At 46.5% G+C, this 17,977-nt stretch overlaps 1 protein-coding gene across 1 annotated transcript in view; it reads right to left on the bottom strand.

Moving 5' to 3' along the window:
- The window catches only part of RUVBL1 (RuvB like AAA ATPase 1), an 88,857-nt gene that overhangs the window by 5,929 nt on the left and 64,951 nt on the right, over positions 1-17,977 (bottom strand). Inside the window, exon 9 of the mRNA XM_082265986.1 lies at positions 17,725-17,827. Within this exon, the coding sequence (XP_082122112.1) occupies positions 17,725-17,827 (103 nt within the window). The remainder of the gene's footprint in view (positions 1-17,724; positions 17,828-17,977) is intronic.

Below are 17,977 nucleotides of genomic sequence, written 5' to 3'. Positions count from 1 at the left end.
GCTAAAAAAAAAAAAAAAAATTATAATATTATATTAGGGCTGCCATGACGCGTCGACGTAGTCGACTACAAAAAATCGCCGACGTGCGTGAAAGGCGTCGACGCGTCAACACGTGACGTCACACACCCCCTGGCCGGCCACAGCGCCATGAAAATCTCGTGCATTACCCTCCTGGCTGCCGCCATCAGATGTCAGCAGCCGTGCTGGAGGGGGAGGAGGCTTTCCGAAGGATTTTCCGCCTGTACCGGAGGAGTCCCGAGGCCGGGGGGGTCGTCATCTTCTGGCCCGGGGAGAAGGGGGTGAGAGATTATACATACCATTATCCTACTCTTGAAAATTGCCAATTTTGTTTTTATGAACACTGGACCTGGGGCCATTTATTACTCATCATTTCAAATATTGTGTTATTATCTTGTATGTTATGGTTCCTTAAGTGTATGTACAATAAATGGTTTTATTGTCTCCTGTCTACCTGTTCATATCTCTCATTCAAAGTCCCAACCCTCTCTTCCAATTCAAGAGATTATAAAGGGGAGGGGGGATCTCAAGAAACCTCAATTATAGAGAAGCTGTCACTGCCTTGTATGCATACAGGTCCTCTTCACTGTACCCCCCCCCAACCACCCCGCAATCACAGGACATCCCACAATCACAGGACACCCCCGCAACCACAGGACCCTCCTCCCCACAACCACCCCGCAATCACAGGACCCCCCCTCCAACCACCCCGCAATCACAGGACCCCCCCCCTCCAGCCACCCGGCAATCACAGGAACCACCCGGCAATCACAGGACCCACCCCTCCCCTACTTACTGAGGGGTCTGTACTGGGAGGGGGGCTTACTAGGTGGTCTGTACTAGGTGGGAGGGCTTACTGAGGGGTCTGTATTAATTACAGGATTAATTAGCTAATCAAAAAAACACTCAATTAAGCAAATAAAATAAAATAAAAATAATCGTTAGATTAGTCGACTAATCGTAAAAATAATCGATAGATTAGTCGACAGACAAATGAATCGTTAGTTGCAGCCCTAATATATATATATATATATATATATAAAAATAAATAAATAAATGTTTGGCGGTTCTAATCTAGCAAAAAATACAGAATTTAACTTGTAAACATGTGTCAGAAATAGGCCTATAGGCCTGGTCCTTAAGTGGGTAATACCAGAAAACATTTTCTACCCTGCAGTTCCTTTGCAACACAGTTTAAAGGATAAGTTCATCTTTAAAAAATAAATGCACATCTTTTTGCAGGTAAAAAAAAAAAAAAAGTGAATTTTTTTTTTTTTTACTTTGAGCCTGTAAAGCATTCCACCCTCGATCAGCAGATCGGGGGTGCCATGCAGGACTCCTGCAGACTTGTCTGTGTATCTGTCTGCTCGTACCTCATATGGGCAGGCAGATACACACTGACAATAACAGAGAAGGAACAAAAAAGCGCTCAACAGCACCATGTAGTTCATTTAAAGTACAAGCTGACAGCCGCAAAGGCTGTTGGTACTTGTAGTTTCCTACTCTCAGAGCACTGTGAATGAACATGGCCTGGTCAATTTTCAAACAGTGACAGCGGGCGCTCTCAGAAGGTGCCTGCTCGCTGTCACTGGGAGGGGGGGGGGGGGAGGGGGGGAGGCTGCAGCTGCTAGAACATGTTCCACCCTAAATACTGGTGTGCCATGTAACGTTCCAAAAGTTGAAATTATCCTTTAAAACGCTTCAAGGTGGGAAGAGCCGCATATAAAGAGAGAACTCCGGGAACATTCTATTTTTTTAAAACTGCAGTTTAAAAACAAGCCAAGCCTCAGGAGGTGTATCCAATTTTAGGTATTGCTGTTGTTATTTATTTAAAGCGGAATTCTGGCCTCGGTAAAGTTTTTTGGAAAAAAAATACCTCCGGGACAGTCAGGGCTAGTGGTGCATTCCACAATGGATAGCTTCTGAACTGTCCCAGGTTGCACTTACCTTTTAGAAGAAATACTTACCTTGAAAATTTTTTGTGCAGCGCTGCCATCTCAGGTGTGGGCAGCTGAAGCCAGGGTGTCCTCTTCGTCCCAGAATGCCCTGCACCGGACCCGCTCGTCACTTCCGGTGCAGGCGCGTCATCCCAGCACAGCTTCTAGACATGCTCAGAAGCTGTTCAGCAGGGAATGACATGCCTGCACCGGAACTGACGAGCGGGGCCGCTGCATTGACTTCTGGGAGTGAGGACGTTCAGCTCCCAGGAGTCATCGCAAACAGGAAGTGACGGCGCGGGCCGCGATGGGAGGAAGTAGAAGGAAGGTAAGTATACTTTCTTCAAAAACAAGGTAAGTAAAACAAAAAAAAAAAAAAAAAATCGGGTCTATCCATTTATTTTTCAGGTTTTTTCATGGCCCAAAGTCATTTTTGAGGCCGGAACTCAGCTTTAATATTTACACATTTATACATTCATAATATACCAATATACTTCTGGCGTTGCGAAGAACGGAAGCTCTCCTACACTAAAGCTGCATTTTTTGTCCTCTATCCCATTCATTCACAGACAGGGTGGATTTGATTTTAATCAAGTCGATTTAAATCACTAGTAAAAAGGCTTGATTTAAATCAACTCGATTTAAATCATAATTTTTAAAGAGCAGCTTTTATCACTGTCTGGCAGCGGCTCCTCCTCTGACCCGCTTTTGACTCACCGACAGTCCCATTCACTTTAATAGAACGGCTGGTGATGCAGCAGTGACACAACAAGGTGAGGGACGTGGCGGCAGCAGGTGAGTGGATGCCTGCTAACAGGTGCTGCCATAATGGATCTGAAATGACAGGTGCTCTTTAAAAGGTAAGGACTTGAATTGGGCAAACTGACCCATGGTGACAGATGGAAGAGGTTTAGGGTAACTCATCTGACTCATGTTTTTCAGAATGGGACGCTACTACCTTTCTCGGACCTCCAGGAGAAGTTCTCCCTTCCCTCGCATATGAAATTCTACTACCTTCAATTACAGCATGCCATTACGGCGCAGGGAATGTGGGCTGTGAGGATCCTACCGCCAACCCCTATTTTGCATTTAATTTCCTCAGGTTGCGAAGGGGCTTATTTCCCAGTGTTATAGTATGTTGCTAAGAACACATTTGGAGGGCTACCCCTCCAAGGCCCGAGGGTAATTGGAGGAAGACTTTGGGGAGGAAGACTTGGGTCAACTGTCCGGAGACCAATGGGAAGAAGCTTTGCAGGCCGGTGGTTACTAGCTCCCTAATTTCTTCACAAAAACTATCTCAGCTCTATATAATCTTAAGATCCAGTTACACCCCTGCTCGCCTCCACAGCATGGGTGTACTGGTCGACCCTATTTGCCATCGGCGCAAACCAGACAGGGGTGATCTTATCCATCTCCTCTGGCAGTGGCCCAAATTACACCACTACTGGTCGACAGTTATGGGTACCCTTCATAGGGTGTTCCAAATGCAAGTACCCTTGGAGCTTAAGTGTGGTCTACTGGGAATCCTGGGTGATAACACTCATGATGAACCCACGAGGGTGCCATTTAATCGTGCCCTTTTCCAGACTCGGAGGATTCTTCAACTCTGGAAGTTTAGTGTTGAGCGAACACGGACTGTATTATTCGTGTTCGTACCGAATAATTGGATTTTTTGTACCCGAACACGGACACTTTACTGTATGTTCGGGTAAAAATCCGTGTTCGGTCGTTTTATTTCCGGGTTTTGCATGCTTTGGCGCTCTTTTCATGGCGGGCTTTCAACAGCCAATCAACAATCGTTTAACTGGTGTGCCTTAAGCCATCCCAGCCATGCCTGCAAATGTCTTAGTAGCTGTGATTGGCCGTCTGAAGCATGTGACCAAGTCTTTATAAGTTCGAGGCAGCCGCAGCGGCGTCATTATGCTGCTTAGCTAAGGGACAGAGCACACATCAATGTGCTGGCTGCTGATTAGGGAAAGATAGGCAGGAAAAAACCATTTGTGTCCGGATAGAATTGAGGGACAGGTCGGAGTGTTTAGGCAGGGCGAGTTGTAGGCATTTTAGGGATAGAGTCTGCTGAATTATAGGGTCAGTGTCTTCTACAAACTACAATCGATATTGCTGTGTGGGGGGTGGGGTGAATCTGCACTCAATCCTGATCTACGATCTCTTCTCAATCCTGTTAGGGACAGAGTCTGCTGAATTTTAGGGAAACTGTGTTCTACAAACTACAATCGATATTGCTGTGTGGTGTGGGATTGGAGATAGGCAGGTGTCAGTGATCCACATCCATTTTTCTGTGTGTGAGCTGCAGTGAACACAATCTTTTTGGGCTGCAGTGAACACAATCTTTTTGGGCTGCAGTGAACACAATCTTTTTGGGCTGCAGTGAACACAATCTTTTTGGGCTGCAGTGAACACAATCTTTTTGGGCTGCAGTGAACACAATCTTTTTGGGGTGCAGTGAACAAAATCTTTTTGGGGTGCAGTGAACACAATCCTTTTTGGTGTGCAGTGAACACAATCTTTGTGGGGTGCAGTGAACAAAATCTTTGTGGGGTGCAGTGAACACAATCTTTTTGGGGTGCAGTGAACAAAATCCTTTTTGGGGTGCAGTGAACAACATCCTTTTTGGGGTGCAGTGAACACAATCTTTTTGGGGTGCAGTGAACAAAATCCTTTGTGGGGTGCAGTGAACACAATCTTTTTGGGGTGCAGTGAACACAATCTTTTTGGGGTGCAGTGAACAAAATCCTTTTTGGGGTGCAGTGAACACAATCTTTTTGGGGTGCAGTGAACACAATCTTTGTGGGGTGCAGTGAACACAATCTTTGTGGGGTGCAGTGAACACAATCTTTTTGGGGTGGAGTGAACAACATCCTTTTTGGGGTGCAGTGAACAACATCCTTTTTGGGGTGCAGTGAACACAATCTTTTTGGGGTGCAGTGAACACAATCTTTGTGGGGTACAGTGAACAGAATCTTTGTGGGGTGCAGTGAACACAATCTTTGGGGGGTACAGTGAACACAATCTTTGTGGGGTGCAGTGAACACAATCTTTGTGGGGTGCAGTGAACACAATCTTTGTGGGGTGCAGTGAACAAAATCATTTTTGGGGTGCAGTGAACAACATCCTTTTTGGGGTGCAGTGATCAAAATCCTTTTTGGGGTGCAGTGAACACAATCTTTTTGGGGTGCAGTGAACAAAATCCTTTGTGGGGTGCAGTGAACAGAATCTTTGTGGGGTGCAGTGAACACAATCTTTGGGGGGGTACAGTGAACACAATCTTTTTGGGGTGCAGTGAACACAATCTTTGTGGGGTACAGTGAACAGAATCTTTGTGGGGTGCAGTGAACACAATCTTTGGGGGGTACAGTGAACACAATCTTTTTGGGGTACAGTGAACACAATCTTTGGGGGGTACAGTGAACACAATCTTTTTGGGGTGCAGTGAACACAATCTTTGTGGGGTGCAGTGAACACAATCTTTGGGGGGGTACAGTGAACACAATCTTTTTGGGGTGCAGTGAACAACATCCTTTTAGGGTGCAGTGAACACAATCTTTGTGGGGTGCAGTGAACAACATCCTTTTAGGGTGCAGTGAACACAATCTTTGTGGGGTACAGTGAACAGAATCTTTGTGGGGTGCAGTGAACACAATCTTTGGGGGGTACAGTGAACACAATCTTTGGGGGGTACAGTGAACACAATCTTTGGGGGGTACAGTGAACACAATCTTTGTGAGGTGCAGTGAACACAATCTTTGTGGGGTGCAGTGAACACAATCATTGTGGGGTGCAGTGAACTCAATCTTTGTGGGGTACAGTGAACACAATCTCATACTTCTGAAGATTTGAGGGTGCTGCCTGTTCCATACTCCCCCTACTCCTCATCTAGCCTTTTAGGGGTACAAACAATAGTAATTGGGGCCTAGTGTGGTTGTGTACGTGTGATATACATACACTTTTTTTGGATCATATTTTCTATTCCGCTATTTAATCAAAAACCTTTGGGGATCAGTTAAATTGGGGGATAGTCTGTGTTGGTACGTGTGAGAGAGATCCACCTTTCCAAGTTGTTGGGGTTCATCTCATACTTCTGAAGGTTTGAGGGTGCTGCCTGTTCCATACTCCCCCTACTCCTAGCCTTTTAGGGGTACAAACAATAGTAATTGGGGCCTAGTGTGGTTGTGTACGTGTGATATACATACACTTTTTTTGGATCATATTTTCTATTCCGCTATTTAATCAAAAACCTTTGGGGATCAGTTAAATTGGGGGATAGTCTGTGTTGGTACGTGTGAGAGAGATCCACCTTTCCAAGTTGTTGGGGTTCATCTCATACTTCTGAAGGTTTGAGGGTGCTGCCTGTTCCATACCCCCCCTACTCCTAGCCTTTTAGGGGTACAAACAATAGTAATTGGGGCCTAGTGTGGTTGTGTACGTGTGATATACATACACTTTTTTTGGATCATATTTTCTATTCCGCTATTTAATCAAAAACCTTTGGGGATCAGTTAAATTGGGGGATAGTCTGTGTTGGTACGTGTGAGAGAGATCCACCTTTCCAAGTTGTTGGGGTTCATCTCATACTTCTGAAGGTTTGAGGGTGCTGCCTGTTCCATACTCCCCCTACTCCTCATCTAGCCTTTTAGGGGTACAAACAATAGTAATTGGGGCCCAGTGTGGTTGTGTACGTGTGATATACATACACTTTTTTTGGATCATATTTTCTATTCCACTATTTAATCAAAAACCTTTGGGGATCAGTTAAATTGGGGGATAGTCTGTGTTGGTACGTGTGAGAGAGATCCACCTTTCCAAGTTGTTGGGGTTCATCTCATACTTCTGAAGGTTTGAGGGTGCTGCCTGTTCCATACCCCCCCTACTCCTCATCTAGCCTTTTAGGGGTACAAACAATAGTAATTGGGGCCTAGTGTGGTTGTGTACGTGTGATATACATACACTTTTTTTGGATCATATTTTCTTTTCCGCTATTTAATCAAAAACCTTTGGGGATCAGTTAAATTGGGGGATAGTCTGTGTTGGTACGTGTGAGAGAGATCCACCTTTCCAAGTTGTTGGGGTTCATCTCATACTTCTGAAGGTTTGAGGGTGCTGCCTGTTCCATACTCCCCCTACTCCTAGCCTTTTAGGGGTACAAACAATAGTAATTGGGGCCTAGTGTGGTTGTGTACGTGTGATATACATACACTTTTTTTGGATCATATTTTCTATTCCGCTATTTAATCAAAAACCTTTGGGGATCAGTTAAATTGGGGGATAGTCTGTGTTGGTACGTGTGAGAGAGATCCACCTTTCCAAGTTGTTGGGGTTCATCTCATACTTCTGAAGGTTTGAGGGTGCTGCCTGTTCCATACCCCCCCTACTCCTAGCCTTTTAGGGGTACAAACAATAGTAATTGGGGCCTAGTGTGGTTGTGTACGTGTGATATACATACACTTTTTTTGGATCATATTTTCTATTCCGCTATTTAATCAAAAACCTTTGGGGATCAGTTAAATTGGGGGATAGTCTGTGTTGGTACGTGTGAGAGAGATCCACCTTTCCAAGTTTTTGGGGTTCATCTCATACTTCTGAAGATTTGAGGGTGCTGCCTGTTCCATACCCCCCCTACTCCTCATCTAGCCTTTTAGGGGTACAAACAATAGTAATTGGGGCCTAGTGTGGTTGTGTACGTGTGATATACATACACTTTTTTTGGATCATATTTTCTATTCCGCTATTTAATCAAAAACCTTTGGGGATCAGTTAAATTGGGGGATAGTCTGTGTTGGTACGTGTGAGAGAGATCCACCTTTCCAAGTTTTTGGGGTTCATCTCATACTTCTGAAGATTTGAGGGTGCTGCCTGTTCCATACCCCCCCTACTCCTCATCTAGCCTTTTAGGGGTACAAACAATAGTAATTGGGGCCTAGTGTGGTTGTGTACGTGTGATATACATACACTTTTTTTGGATCATATTTTCTATTCCGCTATTTAATCAAAAACCTTTGGGGATCAGTTAAATTGGGGGATAGTCTGTGTTGGTACGTGTGAGAGAGATCCACCTTTCCAAGTTGTTGGGGTTCATCTCATACTTCTGAAGGTTTGAGGGTGCTGCCTGTTCCATACTCCCCCTACTCCTCATCTAGCCTTTTAGGGGTACAAACAATAGTAATTGGGGCCTAGTGTGGTTGTGTACGTGTGATATACATACACTTTTTTTGGATCATATTTTCTATTCCGCTATTTAATCAAAAACCTTTGGGGATCAGTTAAATTGGGGGATAGTCTGTGTTGGTACGTGTGAGAGAGATCCACCTTTCCAAGTTGTTGGGGTTCATCTCATACTTCTGAAGGTTTGAGGGTGCTGCCTGTTCCATACTCCCCCTACTCCTCATCTAGCCTTTTAGGGGTACAAACAATAGTAATTGGGGCCTAGTGTGGTTGTGTACGTGTGATATACATACACTTTTTTTGGATCATATTTTCTATTCCGCTATTTAATCAAAAACCTTTGGGGATCAGTTAAATTGGGGGATAGTCTGTGTTGGTACGTGTGAGAGAGATCCACCTTTCCAAGTTGTTGGGGTTCATCTCATACTTCTGAAGGTTTGAGGGTGCTGCCTGTTCCATACCCCCCCTACTCCTCATCTAGCCTTTTAGGGGTACAAACAATAGTAATTGGGGCCTAGTGTGGTTGTGTACGTGTGATATACATACACTTTTTTTGGATCATATTTTCTATTCCGCTATTTAATCAAAAACCTTTGGGGATCAGTTAAATTGGGGGATAGTCTGTGTTGGTACGTGTGAGAGAGATCCACCTTTCCAAGTTGTTGGGGTTCATCTCATACTTCTGAAGGTTTGAGGGTGCTGCCTGTTCCATACTCCCCCTACTCCTCATCTAGCCTTTTAGGGGTACAAACAATAGTAATTGGGGCCTAGTGTGGTTGTGTACGTGTGATATACATACACTTTTTTTGGATCATATTTTCTATTCCGCTATTTAATCAAAAACCTTTGGGGATCAGTTAAATTGGGGGATAGTCTGTGTTGGTACGTGTGAGAGAGATCCACCTTTCCAAGTTGTTGGGGTTCATCTCATACTTCTGAAGGTTTGAGGGTGCTGCCTGTTCCATACTCCCCCTACTCCTCATCTAGCCTTTTAGGGGTACAAACAATAGTAATTGGGGCCCAGTGTGGTTGTGTACGTGTGATATACATACACTTTTTTTGGATCATATTTTCTATTCCGCTATTTAATCAAAAACCTTTGGGGATCAGTTAAATTGGGGGATAGTCTGTGTTGGTACGTGTGAGAGAGATCCACCTTTCCAAGTTGTTGGGGTTCATCTCATACTTCTGAAGGTTTGAGGGTGCTGCCTGTTCCATACCCCCCCTACTCCTCATCTAGCCTTTTAGGGGTACAAACAATAGTAATTGGGGCCTAGTGTGGTTGTGTACGTGTGATATACATACACTTTTTTTGGATCATATTTTCTATTCCGCTATTTAATCAAAAACCTTTGGGGATCAGTTAAATTGGGGGATAGTCTGTGTTGGTACGTGTGAGAGAGATCCACCTTTCCAAGTTGTTGGGGTTCATCTCATACTTCTGAAGGTTTGAGGGTGCTGCCTGTTCCATACTCCCCCTACTCCTCATCTAGCCTTTTAGGGGTACAAACAATAGTAATTGGGGCCTAGTGTGGTTGTGTACGTGTGATATACATACACTTTTTTTGGATCATATTTTCTATTCCGCTATTTAATCAAAAACCTTTGGGGATCAGTTAAATTGGGGGATAGTCTGTGTTGGTACGTGTGAGAGAGATCCACCTTTCCAAGTTTTTGGGGTTCATCTCATACTTCTGAAGATTTGAGGGTGCTGCCTGTTCCATACTCCTCCTCCTACTGCTCAACCATCCTTTTAGGGGTACAAACAATAGTAGTTGGGGCCTAGTGTGGTGGTGTACGTGCGAGATACATACACTTTCTTTTTGATCATATTTTCTATTCCGCTATTCAATTAAAACCTTTGGGGATCAATTCAATTGCGAGATAGTCTGTGTCGGTACGTGTGAGATCCACCTTTCCAAGTTGTTGGGGTTCATCTCATACTTCTGAAGATTTGAGGGTGCTGCCTGTTCCATACTCCTGCTCCTACTGCTCAACCATCCTTTTAGGGGTACAAACAATAGTAATTGGGGCCTAGTGTGGTTGTGTACGTGCGAGATACATACACTTTTTTTGATCATATTTCCTATTCCGCTATTCAATAAAAACCTTTGAGGATCAATTGAATTGCGGGATAGTCTGTGTCGGTACGTGTGAGATCCACCTTTCCAAGTTTTTGGGGTTCATCTCATACTTCTGAAGATTTGAGGGTGCTGCCTGTTCCATACTCCTCCTCCTACTCCTCATCCATCCTTTTAGGGGTACAAACAATAGTAATTGGGGCCTAGTGTGGTTGTGTACGTGCGAGATACATACACTTTTTTTGATCATATTTCCTATTCCGCTATTCAATAAAAACCTTTGAGGATCAATTGAATTGCGGGATAGTCTGTGTCGGTACGTGTGAGATCCACCTTTCCAAGTTTTTGGGGTTCATCTCATACTTCTGAAGATTTGAGGGTGCTGCCTGTTCCATACTCCTCCTCCTACTCCTCATCCATCCTTTTAGGGGTACAAACAATAGTAATTGGGGCCTAGTGTGGTTGTGTACGTGCGAGATACATACACTTTTTTTGATCATATTTCCTATTCCGCTATTCAATAAAAACCTTTGAGGATCAATTGAATTGCGGGATAGTCTGTGTCGGTACGTGTGAGATCCACCTTTCCAAGTTTTTGGGGTTCATCTCATACTTCTGAAGATTTGAGGGTGCTGTCTGTTCCATACTCCTCCTACTCCTCATCCATCCTTTTAGGGGTAGAAACAATAGTAATTGGGGCCTAGTGTGGTTTTGTACGTGCGAGATACATACACTTTTTTGGATCATATTTCCTATTCCGCTATTCAATAAAAACCTTTCTAGGGCAAGATCTTAAATTACAGAAATATGAGGAGACCGTCAAATAAGGGCCGTGGCCTGGGTCGTGGTGCTGCTGGTAGAGCTCCTGTTGCAAGGAGAGGACGTGGTCGATCTGTGCCAGCTACACGCACAAGTGAAACACCTTCCTCAAGTGTGAGTAGGCGACAGAACCTGCATCAGTATTTGGTAGGGCATCAAACGCCCCTAGAAGTGATGAGGCCAGAACAAGTTGAGGCGATAGTAGATTGGTTTGCTGCTGACAGTGCCTCCAGTTCCTTCACATTGTCTCCCACCCAGTCTACTGCAGAAAGGTCAGAGTTGGCACCTGCAGCCAATGTCCAACCGTCTTTCACCTCACCCCCTTGCAAATCAGGCCAGCAGTCTGAGCCCCAAGCCATACAGCAGTCTCTTATTCTTTTTGAGGACTCTGTCAGCAGGGTTTCCCAGGGCCATCCACCTAGCCCTGCCCCAGAAGTGGAAGAGATTGAGTGCAGCGATGCCCAACCACTTATTTCTCAAGATGAGTACATGCAAGGATCATCGCAGCACGTCTCCGATGATGACGAAACGCAGGTGCCAACTGCTGCGGCGTTCAGCATTGTGGAGACCGACAAGGAGGGCAGGGGTGAAGACTGGGTGGAAGATGATGTGGAGGACGATGAGGTCCTCGACCCCACATGGAATGAACGTCATGCAGGTGACCTGAGTAGTTTGGAGGAAGAGGCGGTGGTCGCACAGAGCCACCAGCACAGCAGAAGAGGGAGCAGGGTGCAGAAGCGGAGCGGCCGTGCCCTAGACACTACGCCCGCTACTGCCCAACGCAGCAAGGGAACGAGCGCACCAAAGTCAGCTCAAAGGAGTTCTCTAGCGTGGAAGTTCTTTAGAAAATGTGCTGATGACAGGACACGAGTGGTTTGCACCCTGTGCAATCAGAGCTTGAAGCGAGGCATAAACCTTCTCAACCTGAGCACAACCTGCATGATCAGGCATCTAAGTGCAAAGCACGAGCTGCAGTGGAGTACACACCTTCAAAACCAAGAAACGTCTCTGGCTCATCCTGCTTCCTCTTCTGCTGCAGTCTCGGCCGCTCCAGCCACATCTGTAGTGATACCGGCACCTGCCACCCCGCAAACAGACGATCTGTCAGCAACACCACCACCTGGGTCACCAACAACCATCTCCACAATGTCCCGTGGAAGCGTTCAGCTTTCCATCTCCCAAACACTTGAGAGGAAGAGGAAGTACCCCCCTACCCACCCGCGATCCCTGGCCCTGAATGCCAGCATTTCAAAATTATTGGCCTTTGAAATGCTGTCATTCCGTCTGGTGGAGACGCACAGTTTTAAAAACCTTATGTCGGTGGCTGTCCCACAGTACGTCGTGCCCAGCCGCCACTACTTTTCCAGGCAAGCCATCCCTTCCCTGCACAACCAAGTGGGGGAAAATATCAGGTGTGCACTGCGCAACGCCATCTGTGCCAAGGTCCACCTAACTACGGATACGTGGACCAGTAAGCACGGTCAGGGGCGTTATATCTCCCTAACGGCACACTGGGTAAATGCAGTGGCGGATGGGCCTGAGGCGGATAGCAATTTGGCGCATGTCCTTCCACCACCGAGGATTGCAGGGCGCTTCAGTTTGCCTCCTGTTCCTAACTCCTCCTACTCCGCTTCCTCATCCTCTACCGCCTCCTCATCCGGACAGCGTAACACCTTCACCACCAACTTCAGCACGGCCAGGGGTAAACGACAGCAGGCAGTTTTACAACTTGCCTGTTTGGGGGACAAACCACACACCGCGCAGGAGTTGTGGAGGAGCATGGAACAGCAGACAAATGAGTGGTTGCTGCCAGCGAGCCTCAAGCCCGGCCTGGTGGTGTGCGATAACGGGCGAAATCTCATAGCAGCTCTGGGCCTAGCCGGTTTGACGCACATCCCTTGCCTGGCGCATGTGCTGAATTTGGTGGTGCAGAGGTTCCTTAAAAACTACCCCGATATGTCAGAGCTGCTGCAGAAAGTGCGGGCCGTTTGTGCGCACTTTCGGCGTTCTCACCCTGCTGCTGCTCGCCTGGCAGCGCTGCAGCGTAACTTCGGCCTTCCCGCTCACCGCCTCATATGTGACGTGCCCACAAGGTGGAACTCCACCTTGCACATGCTGGAAAGACCGTGCGAGCAGCAGCAGGCCATAGTGGAGTTTCAGCTGCAGCACGCACGCGTGAGTCGCTCTGCGGAACAGCACCACTTCACCACCAATAACTGGGCCTCCATGCGAGACCTGTGTGCCTTGTTGCGCTGTTTTGAGTACTCCACCAACATGGCCAGTGGCAATGACGCCGTTCTCAGCTTAACTATCCCACTTCTATGCCTCCTTGAAAAAACAATTCGGGCGATGATGGAAGAGGATGTGGCACAGGATGAGGAGGAGGAGGAGGATGAAGAGGTAACATTTCCAAGGCTTTCAGGGCAGTCATTCGCAAGGGGCTCCGAGGGTGGGTTCCTGCACACGCAAACGCCAGGGACGCAATTGTCCAGCAGGGGCACAGTTCTGGAGGATGAGGAGGATGAGGAGCTGGAGGAGGAGATGGAACCATGTTCACAGCAGGGTGGCACCCAGGCCAGCTCATGGCCATCACTGGTGCGTGGCTGGGGGGATACAGAGGACACGGACGATACACCTCCCACAGAGGACAGCCTTTCGTCGCCTCTGGGCAGCCTGGCACACATGAGCGATTACATGCTGCAGTGTCTCCACAACGACCGCCGAGTTGCCCACATTCTAACTTGTGCTGATTACTGGGTGGCCACGCTGCTGGATCCCCGTTACAAGGACAACGTACCGTCCTTAATTCACTCACTGGAGCGCGATCGCAAGATGCGCGAGTACAAGCGCACGCTGGTAGACGCCATGCTGCTGGCATTCCCATCTGACAGCGGGGCCACAGTGGAAGCACAAGGCAGAGGAGGAAGAGGAGGAGGTCGCCAACGCAACCAGGGCACCGCCAGCACCTCAGAAGGCAGGGTTAGCATGGCCGAAATGTGGAAAAGCTTTGTCAGCACGCCACAACAAACAGCAGCACCAGCAGCTCAGATGGAACGTCTTAGCAGGAGGCAGCATTTTACCAACATGGTGGAGCAGTATGTGTGCACACGCCTACATGTAGTGAATGACGGGTCTGCCCCCTTCAACTTCTGGGTCTCCAAATTGGGCACATGGCCTGAGCTTGCCCTTTACGCCTTGGAGGTGCTGGCGTGCCCTGCAGCCAGTGTATTATCTGAACGGGTATTTAGCACGGCTGGGGGCGTTATAACAGAGTATAACAGTTATAACAAGCGCAGCCGCCTGTCCAGAGACAATGTGGACAAGCTCACGTTCATTAAAATGAACCAGGCATGGATCCCACGGGACTTTTCCGTACCTTATGCAGAATAGCAATGGATACCGACCTTACCCACCCATTGTTCCATTTTTGCTCTTTCTCACTCTTTTGGGGTGTACCCTCATTTAAAATTTTTGAAAAGAAGCAGTGTTGGCTACCTCGTCCTCCTCCTCAGGGCCAGATTAATGTAGGGGCTATTGGAGCTGCAGCTCCAGGCCCCTACCTTTTATATAGGCCCCGGGTTGGCCATATTCACTGTTACCGCTCTTCTGTCACTTGTAAACACAGAAGTCTGGCTTCTATGCTCGCTTCCCCAGGCAGCACCCTCAGAACCTCCCCACACAGCGTGAAGGCCGGACAAGGAGGGACAGTTGGCGATGCATGGATGTGTTTATGGGCTTCAGAGACAGCATCCCATGTTGAATTAGGCATGCATGGCTGCACCCTTCCTCCTCTGGGTGCATGGCAAGGCACGGCCCTTAAGGCCCTTCAAAATCCTCAGCACCAAGCCCATGATGCTGTTAATCCGGCCCTGGTCCTCCTCCACCGCCGCTTCCACCTACACCGCCCATAGGTGTGCGCAGCCTATTGCATTAAGGTGTGCACCCCAAAGTTGAAATACACATGCATGTGTTTGCCAGCAGGGAGAGTAATGTATCGGGGCCATGTACCTGTAGGCAAGGAGAAATAGAGCAGAGCAGGTCCCAGGGAGATCTTTCCCATCTCCTCACTGGCAATGCTATGTGCCCTAGGTGATTAGGGTGTGCCCAGGCACACCCAGCACACCCTGTGCGCACGCCTATGTCACCGCCACATCCACCACCACCTCAACCTCCCTCCTACTCCATATGGGCCTCGTCCTTCAGAGATGAAGAAGAACATTGTTTTATTTTTCTGTTTTTTTTTGTTGTTTTAAGTTATTTCCCTATCCACATTTGTTTGCAGAGCACTTGCCATGCTCTTAATTACGTTTTGCTGCCATTTGCAGCACTCTAGCCCTTTCCTTTGGTGTTTTAGAGCCATTTTAGTGCCTTAAAGTTCGGGTCCCCATTGACTTCAATGGGGTTCGGTGTCCGGGAAAAGTTCGGTAAAAGTCCGGGACACGGACCCGGACTTTTTTTTAAAGTTCGGCCGAACCCGTCGAACACGGACATCTAGGTGTCCGCTCAACCCTATGGAAGTTATCTCATCCCCCTTCATATCAGCTATGGAAAACACATATGGGAAATACCCTAATATTTGAAAAGTATGTATAACAACATAGGGGATATACATAGGATACAAAGGATATACTATCAAAATTTCAGCAAGGCAATGGTTAAGCCTTCAGCTTACGTCAATATGTTTGCATCACCTGCTATTTAGGTACGTGACATAATTGCTTAAGCATCCGGCAGTGTCCCCCCCTGCTCAACCGAAATGACTCCACCCGTGGTAGAGCACTTCCACCTCAGTCAAGGGTGGACAAATCTGAGATCCAGCACTGCCATAACCTTTGGAACTTCTTCAGAAAACCTCTCTTTTGATATGGAGCCTTATAGAATAGAAAAGTCTTACTAATGAGGGTCTTCCAGTACTTCAATGAGGGCGCCTCCGCCCTTTTGCAGTATAGCAGGATGGCCTTACATGAATAGAACAGAGTGACGGACAATAAAGTCCTTTGTACCCGCAATGGTGCCAGCTCCTCTACCAAGCCAAACAGACACACCACCTGAATCAGAGGCACCCTCAGAGCCGTAATATCCTCAACAGTCTCAGCCACCTCCCGCCAGAACCGCAGTATCATAGGGCATTGCCAAAATACATGCTCAAAGTCTGCCGGAGAGCGTCGACCCCTCCAACAGTCCGCAGAGGCATACATCCCAGCAATCCTGGCCGGAGTATAATAAACTCGATGGAGAATCTTTTATTGTATGAAGCAGTCTCTGGAAGACACCAAATATTTAAAAGGGTAATCCCACATATCATCCCAGTCATCGCCCTGAAGGTCAGGAATGAGACATCCACCTCTCCTACATTTTTTAATTGACTTTGGGCGGGTTATGAATAATAACACCGGTATGTAACTGCAGCAGGCAGTCCAGAAGTGGTTAAATAAAAATCTGATTTTTTTTTTTTTTTTTAAAACATTGATTTTTATCCATTCTGTGAACCATTCACCTAATACAAAACATTCTGTGAATAGACAAGAGGAGAGAGGGATGGTCAAACAACACTGTGTCTTCAGTGTATGAAAGCTGCAGCTCTCCGGTCATAGAATTGGAAGTACAGTAAAACCTTGGTTTGAGAGTAACTTGGTTTAAGAGCGCTTTGCAAGACAAGCAAAATTTTCAAATAAATTTTGACTTGATATACAAGCGATGTCTTGATATACAAGTAGCCTCAAGTCACAGCTGAGTATAAAAGAGAAGAGAGGCGCCTCTAAGTGTAGCAATATTGTTACATTTAATTAAGGTAAAACATTTAGTAACTCACATGGTTGATGATTGGAACAGGCACATCTAAGTATGCAGGCATCCAGGCTAAAGCTGTCCATATAGACCATCCTCCGCACTGCAATCTACGTCATCCCTTCCATGCTGCCCCTCGCTTTCAGATCGCTTTACTGCAGGGTGGTCTTCCCGGTCAGTCTTACAGACTAGCAGCCGGCGGTGCAGAAGATGGTCTATGTGGACAGCTTTACCCCGGATGCCGGCATACTTAGATGTGGCTGTTTTATTCATCAACCATGTGAGTTGCTAAATGTTGTACCTTCATTAAATGGAACCATATTGCTACCCTGTAGCTCCTGCTGGATTTTGCTTCCAATCCCCTTGTGGAAGCGGCTATTTGTGGATGGACATTTTATGGTTACACAACCTATCGCAATGCTATAATCTTTTTATATGGACTATAAATTGAAGGATTTATGAATAAATGGTTGTGGAACGAATCATCTGAGTTTCCATTATTTCTTATGGGGAAATTCGCTTTGATATAAGAGTGCTTTGGATTACAAGCATGCTTCTGGGAACGAATTATGCTCGCAATCCAAGGTTTTACTGTATAGAGAACTTTACTATCCAACATGAATGAATGCATACACAAGCTAGCTAAAACTGGTCAGATTTTTTGCTGCTGTTTATGCCAACAGGCACTATGCGTTCCCTTTAAGAGAGACCACAATTAGCCTTCCAATAGCAAAAGTAGACTGATCCTAATTTCTTTTCCAGTGCAAGTTCAAATTCAGTCTTCTAAACAAAGCCCTTTGATTTGGCGTATTGTGGCTCCCGACACTTGGCGAGGGTGATGGCGACAACAATCAACACTACAATTTAAAGATTTATGACACAAACCGCTGAGCTGTTCTTACCTGCTTCATCTCCTGTGGTGTGTACAGCATGGTCCGGATAATCATCACCCTGTCCAGGAGATCCAGGGGTATCCCGTGTGGGGAGAGAATATCTTCTGTTCCCCTGAAAAGCCATAACAGTGTACAGGATCAGAACACTGCAAGCAGTAATATTACTTCACTAAACTCTTTTCTTGTATGGAAGTGTTTGGCAATGAAAGAACCAAATCAGAACATAATGCTGATATGTAATACAACCCTTGGCAAAAATGGA

The sequence above is a fragment of the Pelophylax lessonae genome (assembly GCF_965119305.1).
Source record: "Pelophylax lessonae genome assembly, chromosome: 8".
Classification (NCBI taxonomy): Eukaryota; Metazoa; Chordata; class Amphibia; order Anura; family Ranidae; genus Pelophylax; species Pelophylax lessonae.
This window is presented reverse-complemented; position numbering and strand designations above follow the sequence as displayed.